Raw genomic sequence first — 22,258 nt, forward strand, 5'->3', positions numbered from 1 at the left:
GTCAACTTGAATATTTATTTCCAGCAAATCTAATGTACAGTCAGTGGAACTCCAATATAACGGGGATAGAAGAGCTAGCAAAAAAGTCTACTTTTAGCCAAGCTCCCATATCATCCGAGGTGTACTATATTTAAAATCATCCATGAAATGTATCTTGCCTCTAATAGCTGTAAAACACACATTATAAGTCACTTCTAGATATATTATATTGAAAATTCAAATGAAATGATTGCATCAAGTATTTGGTGAATAAGACAATTTCATATGAACGGTGAACAGGAAGGAACTAAAACAATAAAATGGTTTTATCATTTCTTGGTCTGGCTGATGTTTGTTTGTTTTTAAAGATTTTAAGCCCCTCCTTCCTCCCACACCTGTCAAAACAAAACAAAAAACTGAACTAATTTTTTTTTAGAGAGATGACAGGATAAACGTTTTTCTCATGCAGTCATCCTGTCTGGCAACCAAGCCACCAAAAATGTATGTCTGGTTGGTAACGGAGCTACCAAATGTATTTCTGGCAACCAAGCCACCAAAAATGTATGTCTGGTTGGTAACGGAGCTACCAAATGTATTTCTGGCAACCAAGCCACCAAAAATGTATGTCTGGTAACAGAGCTACCAAATGTATTTCTGGCAACCAAGCTACCAAATATGTATGTCTGGTAACGGAGCTACCAAATGTATGTCTGGTAACGGAGCTACCAAATGGATGTCTGGTAACAGAGCTACCAAATGGATGTCTGGTAAAGGAGCTACCAAATGTATATCTGGTAACGGAGTTACCAAATGTCTGGTAAACCAAGCAACCAATTATATTTCTGGTAACCAAGCTACCAAATGTATGTTTGGTAACCAAGATACTAAATGTATGCTTGGTAACAGAGTTACCAAATGTATGTCCAATGACCAAGATGCCAAATGTATGTCTGGTAACGGAGCTACCAAATACCATTATGTACAATTATCTCGTATTGTAATTATTACCATGCATGGATTGAAAAGGAGGGATGGAAGGCACATGCTAATGATGGATGCTTTCAAAAATAGACCAAAAACAAATAAAAAAGAGCACCAGTGGGATAATAATTCTCATGTCGCCGTTTGAAAATATAATAATAAAAAAAACTGTAATTAATACTAATACTATTATGACATCAAAGAAACGAATCACAAGATTAAATGTAATTATTAAAATGAGCTTCTATAATAAATGGCAGCGTTGAAATGGCAGTAAGAAGAGCTTAGTGAATTATTTTGTCATTACTCATACAGAGCTGCCAACACCAGCTGAAGAAAATGTGTAATTTTGAAGGAAAAGGTGTTTTTGTTTGTTTTTAAGGGTTTTACGGCGCTTGCAACTCATTTAGGTGATATCAGCGCCAGTAAAAAGGAAGAAAATTGGATAGTGAAAACATTCTAGATATACAATTAAAAGGGCTCGAAGAAAAAGTAATCCAAAGGGGAATCGGTTCAAATAGGGAACAGGTGTACATGATTCTAAGAGCACACTATCAGTGTATTTAGTTTGAGATCACCTAAAAGTCTCAACCAGACAGACACCAGCACAAGATCCCACTAAGAGGAAGGAATACACTCAAATGTTTACAAATCATAAGTCAAAATAAAAAAAAAAAATAACAGTACATTACAGAGGTTTTTTGTTTTAAGGGTTTTACGGCGCTTGCAACACATTAAGGTCATATAAGCGCCAGTAAAAAGGAAGAAAATGGGATAGTAAAAAGTTCTAGAATTACAATTAAAGCACAAAAGAAAAGGTGAGACAAAGGGGAATTGGTTCAAATAGGGAACAGATGTAGATTCCAAGAGCACACCGTCAAAGTACTTAGTTTGAGATCACCAAAAGTCTCATCCAGACACAAGCACAGGCCCGAACTAAGAGGAACACACTCAAATGCTTACAAATCATATAATATAATATGTAAACTAAACATAATACAATGCATAACCGAGAGATGATTTACAAGGAAAAAAATATCACCTCCCAAAACAATAACTATGCATTTAACTGTTTCCCTCCAGCCAGGACTCTGACCAGGGCCAGGAAAAAAACCAAGCAATCTCATTCCAAGACAAAGACAGAAAGCATGTTGGAAAATAGATATATGCGGATAGAAGACACAGTATGTACCTCCCTGCCCGCTATGGGAGGTCAGGATCCCCACCCAGTACATAACAGAGAGATGATTTACAAGGAAAAAAAAATATCAAATCTATAACTATACATTCAAATGTTTCCCTCCCAGCCAAGGACTCCGGCCAGGGTCAGGACAAAACCAAGTAATCTCATTCCAAGACAAAGACAGAAAGCAATTGGAAAACAGACACAGGGGGATAGAAGACACAGCAAGTACCCCCCTGTCCACCATGGGAGAGGAAAAGGTGTAATTGTTCAAAGCAAAGGAATTATTAATAAACATGTATCACCGCAATCAACTTCAAGCACTATTGAAAGATTCCTCTCCACCATAAAATTGGTATAAAGGCAACTTCTGCCCAAATAGAGCTTCTGGTCTAGGCTTCAGAAAGCTGGAAGTGGATGATGAAAATGCAGCTTTCTTCCCTTTTAAATGAGATGAGATTCCTTCGCACCAGAAAAAATTGTTTGAATCACCCAGGCAAAAAAAAAAAAAAAGTGTAATGAGGATCAAAAAAGCATAAAAGTGTAATTTGATTTAAAGAGCGTAAAAATACGCATTTTTTGGCGTACCGCTGGCAGCTCTGACTCATATCATATCATTCATCATCATATACTTTGTGTCAGCTAAATCCAATTTTGTTGTATCAATGAATGAAAAATGAAACAACAAAAGAAAAACTAGCATTTATATAGCACAATATGAAATTACCTAATGTGTTCAAAAAACTTTACAAGGGCACCCAAGCCAACAGCAACACTCAACATGTAGAACGAGACATGACACGCCTGTTAGGCGATATTGCATTAATTTAAGAAAGAACAGAGTGAACACTGTTCAATGGCCAGGTACTTTGATGTCCGAGGACAGAGATAAAAAATGACTAAAGAGCCTTTTCTAAGGGCTCAACTTTGCTCTGCTCAGAGTGGGACTTGAACCCAGGACCTATTGTTCCAAAGGTGAATGTCATACTGCTGGACCACAAGCCGCATTCAAGAATTTGATTCGCCTTAAGACTAACACTCCTTGTCCTATCACAAAGAATGAAAGAATAAAATGTTTACATAAATTCTATGGAAGAAAGTCGTGACATCAAAACCTCCACTCTTTTGGTTCCTAAATTCTTGGAAGTGTGTATGTTGTAACCAGTCCTTCGGAGTATTAATAATGAATAGCTTACATAAAAGTGGCATAACTATTACAGTAGCAGGATATAAAGTAAGATTTTTAGGATTACGGGACGTAAAAGAGCGAGGATGGATGATCTTTATTGGCGACCAGCATTTATTTAGACTAGAAAATAAGATGTCATCACTCTGAAATCAAAAGATCAATTACACACCGTATATATTCCCTCCTCCGGTAGAGTGGTTTTACACTTTCAATGAAATAGGAACCAGTTTTTTTGACATCACAGTTTTCTTCCCTATTAACACAGCATGTCATTCTGCCCTCTTCTGAAAAAACCTGTATTTAAGATTTTGGTCAGATAATTTCTGGTGCGGCTATGTGGTCTTGTGGTATGACGCGTTTGGATCAGGTTCAAGTAACGCTCTGAGCAGCGCATAGTTGAGTCTTTGGAAAAGGCTCTTTTCTCACATTCTCTCACCAAAATCTCACCTGGCCGTTAACAGCATTATCTCTGTGGCCTAACAGGCGTCACATCTTGTCCTACATGTTAAGTGTTGCTGTTGGCTATGGACTGCTTGTAAAGCAGTTTGAGCATGTTTAGTGGAAATTGCACCATATACAAAAAAAAAAAGCTGGAGTTTTTCAAGTTTTTCAAATATCGATGGATTAAGATGACCTTTACCTTGGCAAAAGCTATAAAACCTGGGACTTCATAGAGTTTTTGCCAAGATGAGGGTCATTTTAATCAATTGAAATAATATGTGAAGGATGAATATTCTGGCCAAAATTTTAGATACATGTATTTGTTCAAAAATCATCAGAGCTATTATGGAATTTTACATTTTTGATGTAGAAATAAAATCAACAACAAAAACAACGTTTTATTCCCACAAACCAGGAATGCTGGGGAAGAAAATAAAAGAGAGTAATATTGTTTGATTATTAAAGTGATAGCAAGTAAGTTGTGGACTGTAAAAATTCATGAAAATAGAATATAACAGCTTCGGATGAAGAACACAATATCAAATGCCGAACACTCAAAATTACTGCTGTATGTTTGTTTTTTAAGGGAGCTTGCAACACTTTAAGGTCGTATCAGCACCAGTAAAAAGGAAGAAAATGGGAAAGTAAAAAGTTTTAGAATTACAATTAAAGCACTCAAGAAAAGGTAAGACAAGGTGGAATTGGTTCAAATAGGAAACAGATGGAGATTCCAAGAGCACACCATCAAAGTACTTAGTTTGAGATCACCTAAAAGTCTCATCCAGACACAAGCACAGGTCCCCACTAAGAGGGATACACTCAAATGTTTACAAATCATACGTAAACAACGCTTAATACAGTGTATAACAGAGAGATGATTTACATGAAAAAAAATACCATCTCCCAAAACAAACTATACATTTGACTGTTTCCCTCTCAGCCAGGGTATCCGGCCAGGGCCAGGACAAAATTAAGTAATCTCATTCCAAGACAAAGGCAGAAAGCAACTCGGAAAACAGATATAAGGGGATAGAAGACACAGCGTGACCTCCTGCCCACTATGGGAGGTCAGGATCCCCACCCAGTGTTAGAAGATGTGAAAAGTCATAAATATAGAATATACCAGCTTCAGATAAAGAACAAAATATTAAATGCCGAACGATCAAAAGTACAGCTGTAGCTGGTTATGAGACTAGAAATACAAATTTGACAAGAGGAATTTCCATCAAGAGCCAATCTCCATACGTCCTTCACACCCAATACAATAAGGTAGTGAGTGTCATAGGACATTATTGCAATAAGGTAGAAATGCATATTTTCTATTTACTATAACTATAAAGGTACAATAAGAAAAAAATAAATTTTTCAAAACTGTACAAATCAACATGCAATAAAAATCAGTTGAATAGAAGTTATTAATTTCTTGACATCAGTGAAAAAAAGAGTTTTGTTCTTGTTATCGTATTTTGATACAACAGGTTAAGTAGACAGACAGACAGACAGACGGATGGACAGACGGACAGACAGACAGACAAACAGACAGAGTTGGAACATTTTAATACTAGACTATTTATTGCTTGCATCAAATGTACCTGACTGAGCCACAGCTGTCGGGGGCCGATTTGAAGTCAAATCAAGGCATGACTTATGTGGGGATACGTCTGGCATTTAAATTATTTTTAAGGGTTTTACAGTCTTCTTTTGTTTGTTTTTAAGGGTTTTACGGCGCTGGCAACACATTTAGGTAATATCAGCGTCAGTAAAAAGGAAGAAAATGGGATAGTAAAAAGTTCTAGAATTACAATAAAAGCACCCGAGAGAAAGTAAAACAAAGGGGAACTGGGAACAAATAGGGATCAGATGTAGATTCCAAGAGGATACCACCAATGTACTTAGTTTGAGATGATCTATAAATCTCATCCGGACACAAGCACAAAATCCAAAAAGAGGAATACACTCAAATGCTTATATTATACTTATACATTCAAAATAACAAATATAATCATATATAATAGAGAGATGATTAACAAGGAAAAAAATATCATCTCCCAAAACAATACCTATGCATTTGACAGCTTCCCTCCCATCCAGGACTCCGGCCAGGGCCAGGACAAAACCAAAGTAATCTCATTCCAAGACAAAGACAGAAAGCATGTTGGAAAACAGATATAAGGAGATATAGGACACAGTAAGTACCTCCCTGCCCACTATGGGAGGTCAGGAACACAACCCAGTTACAGTCTTGCGACTCTGTTAAGTCATTTCAGCACCAGTAAAAAGGGAGATGATAGGGGAAAGAAGACACAGCAAGTACCTCCCTGCCCACTATGGGAGGTCGGGAACCCCAATCAGGAACATAACAGTAACAAAGAGATAATTTACAAGAAAAAAATATCTCTAAAATGTACTATATGTTTGACTGTCTCCCCTCCCAGTTAAGAATTCCCACCAGGACCAGGAAATAACCCAAGCAATCTCAATTTTGAACAAAGACAGCGAACAACACTGAAAGGGAAAACAGGTATGGGGGATAGAAGACACAGGAAGTGACCTTTTTGGCCACCATGGGAGGTCAGAGGATCCCGCCCAGGATACGACTGTCGTTTTCATCACTTTCCACAAGAGTTCAGTAACTTTGATGAGACTTTCATGTCTTGAAAAGGTCGAGTCTCATCACAGTTTTACTAATCGCTTGTAAAAAAAATAAACCAAAAAAAAAAATGGAGCGCTTGTATAGCGAATATCCACTGCACAGTGCTTTATAAAGGGTCCCTGACCAACAGAAACACATAACAAATAGAACGAGACATGACGCCTGTAAGGCCATATTACAAATTTGTTTCGGAGAGAGACAATGCTGTTAACAGATACTCATTTTATACCCGAGTACAGTGAGAAAATATGAGTAAAGAGTCTTTTCCACGGACTCCATTATGCGCCAAGCGAGGCTCGAACGCAAGGTCCTTCTGATCAGAAAACGAGTATCATACCACAAGACCACATAGTCACACATTGTAGAAACAGATGGAAACACCAGTCATATCCTCACTGACAAAGGCTGTTTTTTTCAGCCCCATCACAGCAGACATGAAACCAAGCTGCTAGGCGTTGTGGACTGTTAAGAAGTAATGAACAAAGCTGAATATAACAGCTTCAAAAAATAAAAAATAAAAAAACAAACAAGGAAAGATTCAGACTCAGAATGTTCCATGTTTGGTATTTTGTTCTTTTTTGAAGCTGTCATATTCATTTTTTATTTATTACTTTTTAAATAGAAAGCAGAAAGCAGACAGCACTCGGTGTCCAGCTGACATCTTTTAAGCTCCAGTATGTTTTCTCTTTGTGATGCTAAGCTGCTATAAGCTGTGGACGGTAAAAACTAATGAACAAAGAATGAATATAACAACGGCTTCGAAAAAAGAACAAAACACCAAACTCGGAACGTTTTGGGCTCAAAACCCTTCTTCAGCCAATAACAAAAAACAATAAAGACATCGATCTAACCCAGACCGACACCAGAGAAATATTTGAGATTTCTTGTCAGCAAGGAATATAGGATCTTGAAATGGAAACAAGAAGCTCAAACCTCAAACAATCGTCACCTTACAGGTAAGCCTTGATTGTTTTTAGTTGTCAGCAAGGAATAGGATGTTGAATTGGAAACAAGAAGTTCAGACTTCAAACAATCGTTACCTTACAGGTTAGCCTTGATTGTTTTTACAATAGTTCTCCGATGTCTGTCTGGATTTTACATGATGTATTGATGATTTTATTGTTTTTGGTATTGGCTGAAGAAGGATTTTGGGACCAAAACGTTGCATGTTTGGTATTTTGTTCTTTTTTTCCAAGCTGTAATATCATAGCTGCCAACTTTTCAAAATGCAAAAAAAAATTATTATACGCGGTGCGGCGCGGACGCCCAATTCATGTCTTAAAATGGCATATTTATTAATGTACTTAAGTACTAGAATGGTCAGAACTGTAATACTAAGAAAAGCTTACCTTTATCATCATACTGGGTAGGCATAAGTAATGGGGAGGTGGTGACAGAAGCAGATTACTGAGGCTTGGGCTTAACAGCCTCCTTTGTGGCGAAAATTTTCTCCCAAGATAATTTTTATCAGATTTTCTTCTTCTTTTTTTTTTTTCTGGATTTTTTTTCTTTTTCTGGATTGGCCAAATCGTACTAAGTACGATTTTATCGTACTGGTTGGCAGCTATGTAATATTAATATTTGTTAATTACTTTTTATAGTCCTAAGTTTTCTCTGAAGCATTTGGCGTACGGCATATAGCATGTATTATATTCTACACAAGGCATTTGTGACATATTACGTTACAAACTCCAGGGTATTTTTAACAATAAGAAATAAAATGAACCTCCCAATGTTTTTCCCTCAATCATAATTTGGTATCCGATATTTTCTGTATTACAACAAAGGATATTGTAACATTATCGCAATACAACTATATTATATATCATATAACATTCAATTCAAAACCATTTTATATCATATAACATTCAATACAAATCCATATGGTATAACATTCGTTACAAAATCATTTTATATTACATAATATTCAAATGAGCATCACAATTCAATATTAAGTAAATAATAAAATCACAACGCACTGAAATTGAAATACATAGTTTGATGAATTCTCATGAAAGGTTTTGAAGATTTGCATGTGGTGAAGGCTCCAGAACTGAATTCAGTCATTTAATCAAAAATCTAAAGAAATCAACGACTCAATTCTTTAAAATGTTCCTGCAGGTCTTCAAAGTTTGATGACGCAATGATAACGATGCTATTTGTGTAATTTATAAATCCAATGTGTTCTAATTTGTATTTTGTTATTCCTAAAAAGATGTAACAGCACTTGCCACTTTCTTTGGCCATTTCAGCTTCAGCGATGGTTGGAAAAAAAAAAAAAGAAAAGAATAATTGGCTAAAAGATGTTGGATTGAGTTTTAAAGGAGGTGGATCGATTTGGCCTAAATACCATCAAAAAGACACCAGCACAAAAAAGATGGTTGGAAATCACTGTAACTACACATTTGACAGTTTCCCTCCCAGTCAAGGGCTCTGGCCAGGATCTGGACAAAACCGAGACAAAGACAGAAAGCATGTTGGAAAACAGATACCAGAGGAGAGAAGACACAGTAAGAGCCTCCCTGCCTACTATGGGAGGTCAGGAACCACACCCAGACAACTGAATTGTTACATTATAATCATAACTATCCAGAAACATTTTAAAAATCACAATAATTATTGAATACAATTTTTAAAAATCACAACAAACGTTTTAATTTCCATTTTGGAACAATCTACTCAACAATTCATTAATATATTTTATAGTTTATACATAGTCATCATTTTGATGAAAACTTTCTTTCCTTCTTCTCTTAAAAAAAAAAATTAGAATAGAAAAGAAAACATTAGAGAAAAAAAAAGGTCTTTACAATAATAGTATTGCACATAAGTAGATTCTGTGGTGTATCTGTCACACTGTAGCGACATTTTATGCTACTGTATCTCATAATTTACATTTTTAGTCTTTGAACATCATCATATATAAGTCTTGGTTGTAAGTATTCTAGATTAAAACAATTCTTATTTCACATTTATTGAATAAAAAACATGTTTTTAAATATTCCTTTGCACCCCGCACCACCAATCAAAGACTGGAACGCTCTTCCCGATTCATGTGTGAACACAACAGATTTAGACACCTTCAAGTGAGGATTATCAAACTACTTCAGCCTAAAGACCAACAATGGCTGCCACATTCAACAACTCTCTCCGCCCTTGAATACATTCAGATTCAGATCTGACAAATAAATCTGAATAAGAAAACTTTGATTTACAAAAAAAAAAAAAACATTGGAAAAAAAACCCCGACAAAAACCCAAAAATATTGGCACTTTCCAATCTACATCAGGTGAGGCAAAATTTGTTTTTAAAAGGCGTCAGAGACCAAAACCCTGGTTGTGCAGCTACCTTAGCCCGTAGCTATTAAACCTATAGAAATGGCATTGATATTGCTTAGCTCCAGATTATTGTTATGAGCAAATAATTGAAAGATGTTGATAAACTCAAATCAAAAAATGTAAATGTCATAGCAAATGTCAAAGTTGTGCAAATATAAAAACAAGAGTAAACTACTCAGGCACGAATGAGTACCTAGGCAGTGACGGATATTGTAAAAGTGTTAGTAGAAAAAAGACGCCTTACATACAACTGGTTCTGTATGAAATGGAAATGTTAACGTTCTGTATGGTAAAATGGGAAAAAAATTTGAAACATTTAAAATCACAATGAGCATAGTAAATCTGTAGAAATGTGTTAAATTAATGTTCAAACTGATACAAAGCTACTAGAAGCTGTGGGCTGTGCAAAGTAATGAACAAAAATGAATAGAACAGATTTAAAAAAAAAGAACAATATACCAAACACGGAACGTATTGGGCTGAAAACCCTTCTTCACCCAAAAAAACAAAAACAAACAAAACAATTAAAACAAATACATTACTAAAAAAAAAACCACAACAGATTGACAACAGACTTAAAACGTTCCATGTTTGGTATTTTGTTCTTTTATATTCATTTTTGTTTACTACTTTATATAAATGTTCAAACATTTATTCAGGCAGTGGAGTACAAAATAAATGTGAAAAGTTTTCCCAAAGAAATTCCTCCAGATCTTTGATAAAACAAACTTGATATTATACCAAAAAAACAAAACAAAAGAAGGCCAATGTGATGAACTGAGGAGCGGGTACCGGTGTGGGATAAATATCGGAAACGTGTGTTGGAAACGGTGCCAGATAATGCAGAAAAAGGGAAATTTTCTTGTATTTTTCTCTCTGCTCTGTCTGGTACTTTTCGACATTTACAAAAAAATGTCACTGACATCCTGGTTGAATTATAAAAAAGAAAAAAATATTATAGATTATTGAATTCTCCTGTTATAAACATTTAAACCTTTATCATTACTTTCTGTTGGTACAAACATTTAAACCTTTATCATTATTTTCTCCTGGTGTATAAACATTTTAAACCTTTATCATTACTTTCTCCTAATACAAACAGTTAAGCCTTTATCATTACTTTCTCCTGGTGCAAACATTTAAACCTTTATCATTACTTTCTCTTGGTGCAAACATATAAACTTTTATCATTACTTTCTCCTGGTAAAAACAGTTAAACATTTACCATTACTTTGTGCTATTCTTGTTTTCTTTTTAAATTTTGCTTCACCTGATATTGAATTGGAAACCAAACAACAAATTGAAACGATAAAAAAACAAAAAAACAACAATCGTCAATATGAAGATTTTTATATTCTTAAATAAGTAACAAATCAACCCTGAGGTCTCGGAAAGCAACAATTCTTGCAAATACTTCTGAAAGGTCATTTCCACAAGGTCAATGTAGTTGACCCAAGTAAGTGACGACTTATCCTCACATTGTGAATATCCAATTTGATAAGGTCAGAAGGACAGATAACTCCAGCCAGGGTATGGGATATCCCACTTGTCCTTCATAGCATCCACTTCTGTTTAAAACTGTACAAGGCGTTTTTTGATTTTACTTTAGCCAGGCATCAGATCTCAACGTTTCACCAAGACAGCAGTAAAAGCAATGCACACTTGTCAACTTTTTAAAAACAAAATTTGAGAAAGTTGTTGGGGCAAAATATTGGATTTAAAAGTGATGATGATGGTGGTGACGATGAAGATAAGGTCATGGTGGGTGACGATGAAGATAAGGTTCATGGTGATGAGGATGGTGATGACGATGATGAAGATAAGAGTCATGGTGATGATGATGGTGGTGACAATGAAGATAAGGGTCATGGTAATAATGATGATGGTGATGATGAAGAAAAGGGTCAAGGTGATGATGAAGATACGCGTCATGGTGATGATGATGTCGATGAAGATTAGGGTCATGGTGATGATGATGATGATGGTTTTATGGAATGATAAAATACTGTCAAAATCAGAAAAATTAGTCAAAATTATGTAGGCAAATAAGAAATGACAACATATATCAGAGGTTAAAAATATGAAAACGATGAAAATCCTTTTATGAAAAATATTTGTTTAAAAAACAACAAACCAGGAAAAAGTATTTAGAAATGACCAATCAGCGAGTCGATTGTGTTAGAAAATGTCGGAAGTCCTTGAATATCACGGTGAAATAAATGATGGGCCATCTTTGGTACTTGGGGTTCAAAGGTTACAACTCATGACATGAAAACAATTCATTCAATCAAGTCCTATTTATCAAGAGGGTAAAAATACTTTATACTTTTTAATTTTTTTACTACAATACTTAATATGAAAAAAAAAAAAAAGATGATAATCAACAAATCGATAGATAAAAATGAACTTCAGTTGCGTAAAAAAGAAAAGACTATCCAATCCAACAAAATGAATAAATTGCTGTTTATAAAATAAATCATTCATAAGTCAATAAACCATCTCTCTAAAACAAAACACAAACAACAAAATAGGATTCAATGGCATAAAAAAAACCCAAAAAACAACCCCCAAACAATGAGATAGGAAATTCTAATCATAAAATCAAATAAAAAATCTTTGAAATTAAAACAAAAATCTCACACATTTGAGAAAAACAAATACACCAGTATAAAATGTGATGAAACAAATGTCTACAAATTTCTCCATGAAGCCCACTTAAAATAATGGATAAAAATAAGTGAGAAGTTTAGAAAAAAAAAAGTATTTCAAGCCATGACTCATTTTGTTTTGATTATTTATGGCTAATATTTTCTCTCGGTCGCATTTATCAATAGTCATTTTCAGCGAAGTAGCTGAGTAGTCAAGTAGCCAAGTAGCTGAGTGGCCAAGAAGCCAAGTAGCTGAGTGGTCAAGAAGCCAAGTAGCCAATTAGTCAAGTGGCTGAATAGCTGAGAAACCAACCAAAAAGTGGGGTGTAAAATAGAAAAATAATGGATAGTCTTTACTGACGACCAGCATTTATTTAGGCTAGAAAATAAGATGACATCACTCTGAAACCAGAAGATTAATGACACTAGGTATGTATCCAGAAGGACTGGTTTTACACTTCCAATGAGATTGGAACCATTGTTTTGACATCACACTATTGTTCCCTATTGACAACAGAAATATAGAAATGTAAAATCCAAAAAGAGAAAGGTAAAAAATTGTCATTTGAGTAGCTTGTGCCTAAAATTATACAAATAAACAACATTGGCAATAAGATTTCTTTTAATAAGACTTGCATTATCATCATCAACAAAGGCATTTATAGCAACAACAACAACGATAAATAAAACAAGAACAACAAATCCATTGATATTGACAACAACATCAACAATAACAACAACAACAACAACAACGATAAATAAAACAACAAATCCATTGATTATAACAACAAAATAGCAACAATAACAACAATATACACACTGATAATGACAACAACAACAATGACAAAATTCACAAAATAATCATTGTGGATGGCACCCTCATTTTCCCACTAATTCCACTAATTCTTTTGAAATCTCATGAAAACAAAAATCTCACCAAATGAGATTGCGTACCATAATACTTTATATAGCAATACTAAATCAAAACAAAAAAAAAAAAAAATAAAATGCAACAAAGGTAGGTAACTTTGATTCTAAGGACACAAATCAAGTGCCGTTTATCTTATCTTGCGGCAATTTGATGCCAAAGCCAGACAGAATGTTTGTGGCAGGTCCTGGCAGGCCTTGCTGAGCTTTGAAAGATTCCAGAGTGTTTTTCACCACGTTGTAATCCACATCCACGGGACGGAAATCTTCATCTTCATCATCAATGTCTCTGCTTGTTGATGTCTTTGCTCCTTTGTTGTTTTGTGTTCTTGTGGTGGAACCTTTTGTCTGGTTCTGAAAAATGATGGATTATAAATTGTGACAGAAATAGCAAGAATCTCGGGTAGAACTAAAGTAGAAAGTCTTGAAATAAATATCAACAATAATACAGAAATAGTACAATCTCTCTCTCTCTCCCCCCCCCCCCCCCCCCCCCCCCCCCCCCCCCCAGCTCAAACACAGGTTTCATTCAAATCAAGTCTTGATACTCGATAAGGGCTGGATCACGCCAAGGTCACGACTCCTACTAAAATAAAATATATAAAGAAAAAATTCCATTTATTCAACCCGAGGGAAAATTTGTCATTAGATTTAGAGTCTAATCCAAGGGAAGACTTGAATAATCCAGGCATCAGCCGCAGTGCAGCGGCTCAAAATAATCTAGCGCTAGGTGCCTTGCCCAAGGCTACATAGTACCACAGGGAGTTGAATGGTGTACCTTTTGGATATGCAGCAAAGACCATACCCTTTTCAAGATAAAACGTTGTGACAGCAATAGCAAGGAAATCAAAGAGACATATAGCCTAAAGTCCTCAGAATCCCCCCTCCCCCCTCTCCTCAAACAAGTATTTTGGTCCTTATAGGTATAGGCCCATAACCCAAGACGCCTGAAAAAAAATAATTGGTGTTTATGTGGACACTCTCATATATCACTACACAATTGTTTTGTTTTAAGGGTTTTACAGCACTTGCAACACATTTAGGTCATTTCAGCGCCAGTAATAGAGAAGAAAATAAAATCACAAGTAAAGGTACCCAAGAAAAAGGAAGACAAAGGTGATTGATTCAAACAGCCTGTCCTGCCTCTTTATCAAATAACCATCTTATCCCTGTTGGCGTCAAGTGGAGTCCAGTTAATTAAAGTTGATCTATGCACTTTTAAAATTTTTACTGCATCAGTTTTTGAAGCGGTCTGTGCAGGAATAACCAATCTTTTGCCTTATCCAAGTGTGTCAATTTTGTTTTTTGTTTTTGTTTTTGATTTGTTTTTTGGGGGGGGGGGGGGAATTTTAAAATATTTTTTGTGCATGCGTGAAACAGTCTATATATAAAATAAGGATAACAAATTGTAAACTTATGCAGCTATGTGGTCTTGTGGTATGACACTCGCTTTCGGATCAGAAGGTGCTGTTCGAGCCTCGCTCGGCGCATAGTTGAGTCCTTGGAGAAGGCTCTTTACTCACATTCTCTCACCGTACTCGGGTGTAAAATGAATACCTGGCCATTAAAAGCGATGTCTCTGTCCAAGAAAAAAAATTGTAATATCACCTAACACGTGTCACATCCCGTCCTAAATGTTAAATGTTGCTGTTGGTCAGGGACCTCTTGTAATGCGCTTTGAGCATGTTTAGAGGATATTGCACTATATAATAGCTCAATTTAAAAAATAATCAAAAAAAATTTTTTTTTAAAGTTAAAAGAATTTTGAATTTGAAAATACCTTATGGGGGACTCTCTCAAAACTTTTTCCGACTTCTGTCGAGGACAGCTCTCTGTCCATGGCATCCATCAGAGCTTCCAGCTTCCTGTCCCGTTTCTCTCGTCTCGGTGGAGCCACAGGCGGTGGATTTGAAGATGGAGGGGGAGGAGGAGGCGGGGCACTGGGTTTGACGGCTCCGCTGGGTTTGGTCAGAGGTCGAGGTGGCTTGACTGGCAGTTTTCTGGGTGGCTGAGGGGGGAGGGGTGGTGGGTTGGACGATGGACGTGGGGGGCTGGGTCTTGGGGGTGGGGGTCTAGAAGGACGGGCGAATGAAGGCAGGTTTTCAGGCCTAGATGGGGGTGGGGCAGTGACGGACGAAGTACTGGTATTCGTGCTGGATGAAGCTGAAGAAGGAAACACCTCGTCTGAGGACATCTGTCTTTTTTGGATTGAGTTGACGGGCGTATCGTCTGTTTTGCTGCTCTCTGATTGGTCGTTGTCCAAACTCATACCTGGACTGCTAAATCTCACAGACTTGGACTCTCTGCTCGGCGCTGACGTTGGTGACTCTTTCCTGAGGTTACTGCGTAAAACTTTGGAACTGGTCGCTTTACAACCTTTCCTCATTGCCTCGGGCATTTTAGTCGGGGACCCCAAATCTTCCTCGCTGTCCTCAGACCAGTCGTATTCACTCATGTCCGAACCAGATGAATCTTTGTCTTCAGGAAAATCTAAGAAATGGGACGAGTTGTTGAGTACAAATTGGTGTGAAACACAAAATTGGGTATAATTTTTTGAAAAAATAAAAAAATACAGTATTTATATAGCGCAATATCCACTAAACGTACTCAAAGCGCTTTACAAATGGTCCCTGACCAACAGCAACACATAACATGTAGAACGAGACATGATGCCCGTTAGGCGATATTACAATTTTTTCAGACAGAGACAATGCTGTTACCAGACAGGTACTCATTTTACACCTGAGTAGAGTGAGAGAATGTGAGTTAAGAGCCTTTTCCAAGGACTCAACTATGCGCCAAGCGAGGCTCAAACCCAGGACCTTCCTATCCGAAAGCGAGTGTCATACCACTAGATCACATAGTTGCATTATTGTAATGGAGAGTATTTTGGGTTGGATTGAGAGAATTGGGAGGAAGGTGGGGGTCCTGATAGCTTAGTTAGTAGAGCACATGCTTCACAAGCAAAGGGAAAGAGATCAATCCCGGGTGCAGTCAAGATTTATTTTTTTGGCTCTTTACTCACATTCTCTCACCATACTCAGGTGTAAAATGAGTATCTGGCCATTAACAACGCTGTCTCTGTCGGAATTGTAATATCGCCTAACAGGCGTCATGTCTCGTCCTACATGTTACATGTTGCTGTTGGTAGGGTTAAGCACTTTGAGCACGTTTAGTCGATATTGCACTAAATAAAAGCTCAAGTTAAAGTTAAAACTGGGGTTACCCAACATATGAATAAGTACAAATAGGTCATCGATGATCAAACTCCAAATTGCAGCCAAACATTAACTATCCTGAGTTGCCTTGTTTGACTATCTGTCTCACAACGTTTTATATAAGTGGACAGTCTACTAAAATTGACCACTGAATGGGTTATTTGTTTAAACAGTGATGGTCGTGACAAAAGGAGGAAAATATGGAACGATTGCCTATAAACATCATTTGGACTGCATTAACCCAGACCTGCCTAGTACTAAGAAAAATTTGTAGAAACACGAATTTTGGGCTCCTGGCTACAGAACTGCATTCGCCTCTTTGACTCAATAAATCTTGTTGAAAAGGAAAGTTTAGCTTCTCAGAACCTATATTGAGAACTTTGAAGCATATTTGGATCATGCTGAGGGCAAATTGTTTATTTCTAAAGCTATTATAAGTGACTTTTTCTTTTTTTTTTTTCCCCCTTGGAAACTACGAATTTTTGAAATTTCAAATAGGCAGCTCTGCTACCTCAAATTTTAGAGCAATTGAGATGATAAAGTATCATTGATACTGTAGTTAACTTCAGGAGAGTGGGAAATTGCACCTATTTGTTCCACCACACACCAAGTCTCTCACTGCCAGTATATTTGATTGGGGGGAAATGTCATTATTTTTTAAAAGGAGGAAATTCCACCAATGACCCCAAAATCGTGGATTTCCGCGGATCCGAGGAAAACCATCAACACTGTTTCAAATCTCTTTCAATCCATCATTGGTTGAAAACATTTTCCTTTACATTTCATATCACATCCAAGATGGAAGATAAATGTTGAAAACTGATACAAACTGACATCTTGTTTTGAGATAATCATTTTCATGACCATCTCACTCATCTCTCAACATCTCAGGTACATATAGAAAAAAAAAAAAAATAAATAAAAAAAACAACAAAAAAACAAATACAAACCACAAGCAAACCCCCTTTCAAATTAATTTTTTTTTAAAAAAACACCCCCCCCCCCTCCCCCCTAAAAAAAAAAAACCCAAAAAACTTCCACTCCCCCCCCCCCCCCCCAAAAAAAAAAATAAAATAAAATAAAAGACAGAGAAACAAACAAAATTTTCTAAAAAATTAAAAATACAACACAAAACCAATAACAAAATTCCAATCCCATAGAGTCATCTATTCAAGTCTTCACCGTACCAAACATTTTCTGCATCTGATGAATGAGGCCCGTACTTCCATCTCCTTCCTCTTCCTCATCAGTCTTGCCCCCACGATTTTTACTGTGGAAGAAATGTAAAAATCAAGTAAAAAATATCAACAAAAAAAAAAAAAGTTGTTTCTAAAAATTTACCTCCTCAAAGAAAATATCATAATCATAGAAACTTAAATCTAACCAAATTGTGAAAAAAAAAAAAAAATAATTACACTTAGACAGAAATATATTTAGCCAAACTATAAACAATAAATTCAATTAATTAAATTATAAAGCAAAAGAAATAATTAAAAAAAAAAAAGTAAATAACATTATTAACTATGTTAACGTTATGGTCCCAAAAACTCAGTTGGAAGAGTATTCGCTTCACACACAAAGGAACCTGGATCAACATCAGGTGAAGCTGACATTTTTTCTGGTTCCCTTGTCCACCGAGCAAAGTTTGGGTAGCTAGGTATGTTAAATCTGGCAGAAAGTACTTGGCAATAGTGTCGTATCCAAAGGGTAACAAGATAATTTCCCAATAACGCTAAAGAAACTGGAATGAACTCTGGCTCCAGGAGCCGAGACTACACTTCTTTTGTTTTCAAAATAAATACCAAAATTCCTTCCAGCACAATTTGAATAAATAAAAAAAAAAGTTCCCTTTATTCATCCCCAAGGGGAAATTTGCCTTTAGGGTCTATTCCAAGGGAAGACTGAAATAACCCAGGCATCAGCCGCAGCGCAGTACCGCAAAGTGAGCTAGGACGAGATGACTTGGTCAAGGCCACACAGCAAGGGGGGTAGTCGAACCGCCCCTCACAAAAGCTTTTCAGTATCACCGTCTCATCACTCACTTGGGAAATTCGGCGCCATCCATGCTGGATTCGTGTTCCACAAATGAGTTCATACTTTCTGCCACCTTCGACAAGTCAAACATTTCTGATGACGCAGCAGAATTTAAATTTCCTCCCGTCTTTTTCATCAATTCATCCACGTCCTCGGGAGTCAAACTCATCCAGCTGTCGTCTGCAGAGCGAAAATTATAAATCATTTTATGGCCTGTGACTGTCGTTTTAATTCCACCAGGCATAACAGCCGGGTAGGAAAAAAAAAAGTTAGTTTGTCACTGTCCTAATAATGTGTTCCATCTTTTGTACCTTCTATTTATAAACTGAGTGAATGAAATCAAGTATTATTATTATTATTATTATTATTATTATTTTTATTAATATCATTTTTATTTTTATTATTATTATTATTTTTATAAAGGAAAATAAAAAGATATTTAGACAAATATATTTTCTCTCATTCTATTCCTTAAACTGCTACATGGTCTTGTGATGTGACACTCGCTTTCAGTTTGAAAGGTCCTGGGTTCGAGCCACTTCCCTTCCCTTGTAATGACGCATAGTAACTGGTTCTAAACCATCTCCATCACAGCCCTTATGAAAGACTTATCCGACATGCATAAAAGTGTAGCCAGAGGAGAAAATCATTATAAATCTGATCATGTTTTGACTTGTATACATTCTGATCCATGACAAGTGAAAAAGTTCTAGCCAGCATGAAGAATAAAAAGTACCAATTTTCTTTGTTTAGAACCAAGCTGCTGGTTGCTGAGTGGACGTGACATCAGACTATTGAATCCTATTCCATTGGTTTACCTATATTGTTGGTAGTTCAGTGCCCTTGTAATTTGAAGTTGTTGCCCCTTGTTTCTAAAATAAAGTCCTCCAGAGAGTCTAGAGTGTTATTCTTTGTATATTAAGAGCCATCCGGCTATTTACTGAGCACATGTCAGACTACTAAAATCATTAACTAAATTATTATTCACTGCAGAATGAAAATTTGCTGTAAACATCGCGATTTAGTAAATTCGTCGTAGTAATACAAAAAATCTGCAGGATTTGGCAAATCTGGGAGATCCAAAAAGTATCATAATATCATTTTGAATTTCTATAGTCTGTCAAAACACGCAACCAATTTGTCCTCGAAAAGATAAATCTATCAAATTGTAACATAACATAGATTAATAAGAAAATAAGGGAGAAAATTGTCACCATCTGAAGGAGGAAGCTTAGGCTGCTCTTGTCTCAAATCCTCAAATGTATGCTCCAACCGTTTTATGAGGTTTACCACGTACAAACCCGTATCATCTGGTGTGCTGAACAGATGGGAAAAAAAAATAAGACAAAACAAACTCAAATCACAAGTTAAAAACAAGTAATGATTATCCGACATTATTTATCACGTATTTCATTTACAGAACCTCCCTATCTGTAACGGTATCTTTTATCTAAAATGAGACTGAACCAAAATATTTTCTACGTAAAATTTGCCTTGAGAATACTCAAATGAAGAAATTTGGGAGCAGGCACTGGTGAAAGATAAAGATCTATGTAATGGTAGGATGTCTGACTGGTAATCAGAAGGTCTGAGGTTCGATCCCCAGACAATCGAGGTCGACTGATTTTTTTGGGATGGTTTTTTTTCTTGTATTTTTATTTCTTGCTTTGTCTTGAACCTTTCATACACACTTGTTCAGATCTTTATCTTCAGAATACTCCAAAACTAAATTATTTTGAAAAACTACAGATAAAAAAGTTATTTTCATCAGTTTCTTTGGGTTGGAAATTTGTTTTTTAAAATTCAAAAATGCCAACCTGATACCGATAGAATTACAAGAATTGCTCCTCAAATGTTCTAAAATGGATGAACATATTGACATTTAGTCCTCACTTTTTTGACACTTTCAAAAGCTATAACAACTATATCAAATTAAGAAATTAAGGAACAGGCACCGGTGTAAGATAAAAAAAACTGAACAAGTGTGTATGAAAGGTGCTAGACAAAGCAAGAAAGGAAAATACAAGAAGAAAAAAAACCATCCCAAAAAATCAGTCAGTTCTTTATCTTGCAACTACAATAATTTTGAAGTCTCATCCAGACACCAGCACAGGAACCCATTAAGAGGAATATACTCAAATGTTTACAAGATATGTTCAAAAACGAACAAAAAATATAACTGTCAGTACATAAGAGACAGAGAGATGATTTACAAGGAAAAAATATCACCTTCCAAAACTAACACTACACATTTGACTGTTTCCCTCTCAGCTAAGGACACCAGATAGAAAGCAACTCAAAAACCAGTTAAAGGGGGGACAGAAGACACAGCAACCTTCTGCACACCGCAGGAGGTCAAAAGACCCCACACCCAGAACAAAACTTTTAAAAATCCAAACCCAAAAGAAGAGAAAATATCTGACCTCCTCTAACGATCAGACAACAAAATTAAAACTGGGCAGCGTGGCTTAGCATTACAGTCTTTGCTTCGTACCCGAAAGGTATTGAGTTTGATCATCCGCTGCTGTGCAAGTCACCTCGCCTTAGCTCAATTTGCGGTGCTGCACTGCGGCTGATGCCTGGGTTATTCCAGTCTTCCCTTGGAATAGACCCTAGAGACAAATTTCCCCTATGGGTTGAATAAAGGGAATTTTATTTTATTTATTTATTTTATGATGAATAAAATCAAATCTGGCAACACTGACCTATTTTGTTCAGATAAAATGTGGGTCTTGAAAAACTGCTTGGCTTCTTGTAAAAGTTGTTTGTAGAGTTTGGATCCCTCTATCTCATTCTGGAAGAAAAAAGAAAAAAAAAAAAAAGAAGAATAAATTTGTTTTTAAATCAGAGAGAAAAGACTGACAAAAAATGACAAAAAACCGCATTAAACCATTAAAAAAAAAATTCACAAAAATTAAATTAAAAATTTCCTCATCAGCCAAAATCCCAATACATCAACGTGACAAACTAAGAAGCAGGCAAAGGGGTGTAATGGGATATGATAAGACGATGTGCGGCTATGTGGTATGACACCCGCTTTCGGATCGGAAGGTCCTGGGTTAGAGCCTTACTCGGCGCATAGTTGAGTCTTTGGAAAAGGCTCTTTACTCACATTCTCTCACCGTACTCAGGTGTAAAATGAGTACCTGGCTGTTAATAGCGTTGTCTCTGTCCACAAAAAAATTATAATATCGCTTAACAGGCGTCATGTCCCGTCCTAGATGTTAAGCATTGCTCTTGGCCAGGGACCCTTTGTAAAGCGCTTTGAGCACACTTAGTGGATATACAGGGTCCCGGCAAACAGCAACACATAATATGTAGAACGATAAATAACGCCTGTTAGGCAATATTATAATTTTTTCGACAGACACAACGCTGTTGACGGACAAGTACTCATTTTACACCTGAGTATGGTGAGATAATGTGAATAAAGAGCCTTTTCCAAGGACTCAACTATGTGCCGAGCGAGGCTCGAATGAACCTAGGACCTTCCAATCTGAAAACGAGTTTCATACCACAAGACCACATAGCCGCACTACTACTTCTGGCGTACCAGTTTCATACACAATTTTTAATGGTTTGGTGACAATATTATATAATGTGTGTATATCGATAATGGAACAAACTTTACCTTGAAGTAACCCTTGTTGTACAAAGTCCTCTTAAA

The 22,258-nt window shown here is 36.3% G+C and overlaps 1 protein-coding gene across 1 annotated transcript in view; it reads right to left on the reverse strand.

Moving 5' to 3' along the window:
* Positions 1–11,098: 11,098 nt before the first annotated feature.
* The window catches only part of LOC144973381 (protein ecdysoneless homolog), a 27,031-nt gene continuing 15,871 nt past the window's right edge, over positions 11,099–22,258 (reverse strand). Inside the window, exons 8-14 of the mRNA XM_078915732.1 lie at positions 22,223–22,258; positions 21,297–21,385; positions 19,806–19,909; positions 18,600–18,771; positions 17,745–17,827; positions 15,120–15,829; positions 11,099–13,693 (exon numbers count right to left, since the gene is read on the reverse strand). The exon at positions 22,223–22,258 is cut by the window's right edge and continues 99 nt beyond it. Of these exons, the coding sequence (XP_078771858.1) occupies positions 13,460–13,693; positions 15,120–15,829; positions 17,745–17,827; positions 18,600–18,771; positions 19,806–19,909; positions 21,297–21,385; positions 22,223–22,258 (1,428 nt within the window). The 3' untranslated portion in view covers positions 11,099–13,459. The remainder of the gene's footprint in view (positions 13,694–15,119; positions 15,830–17,744; positions 17,828–18,599; positions 18,772–19,805; positions 19,910–21,296; positions 21,386–22,222) is intronic.

This window comes from Berghia stephanieae, chromosome 5, assembly GCF_034508935.2.
Source record: "Berghia stephanieae isolate SIO BIC M18660-M18661 chromosome 5, UCSD_Bste_1.3, whole genome shotgun sequence".
In the NCBI taxonomy this organism is placed as follows: Eukaryota; Metazoa; Mollusca; class Gastropoda; order Nudibranchia; family Aeolidiidae; genus Berghia; species Berghia stephanieae.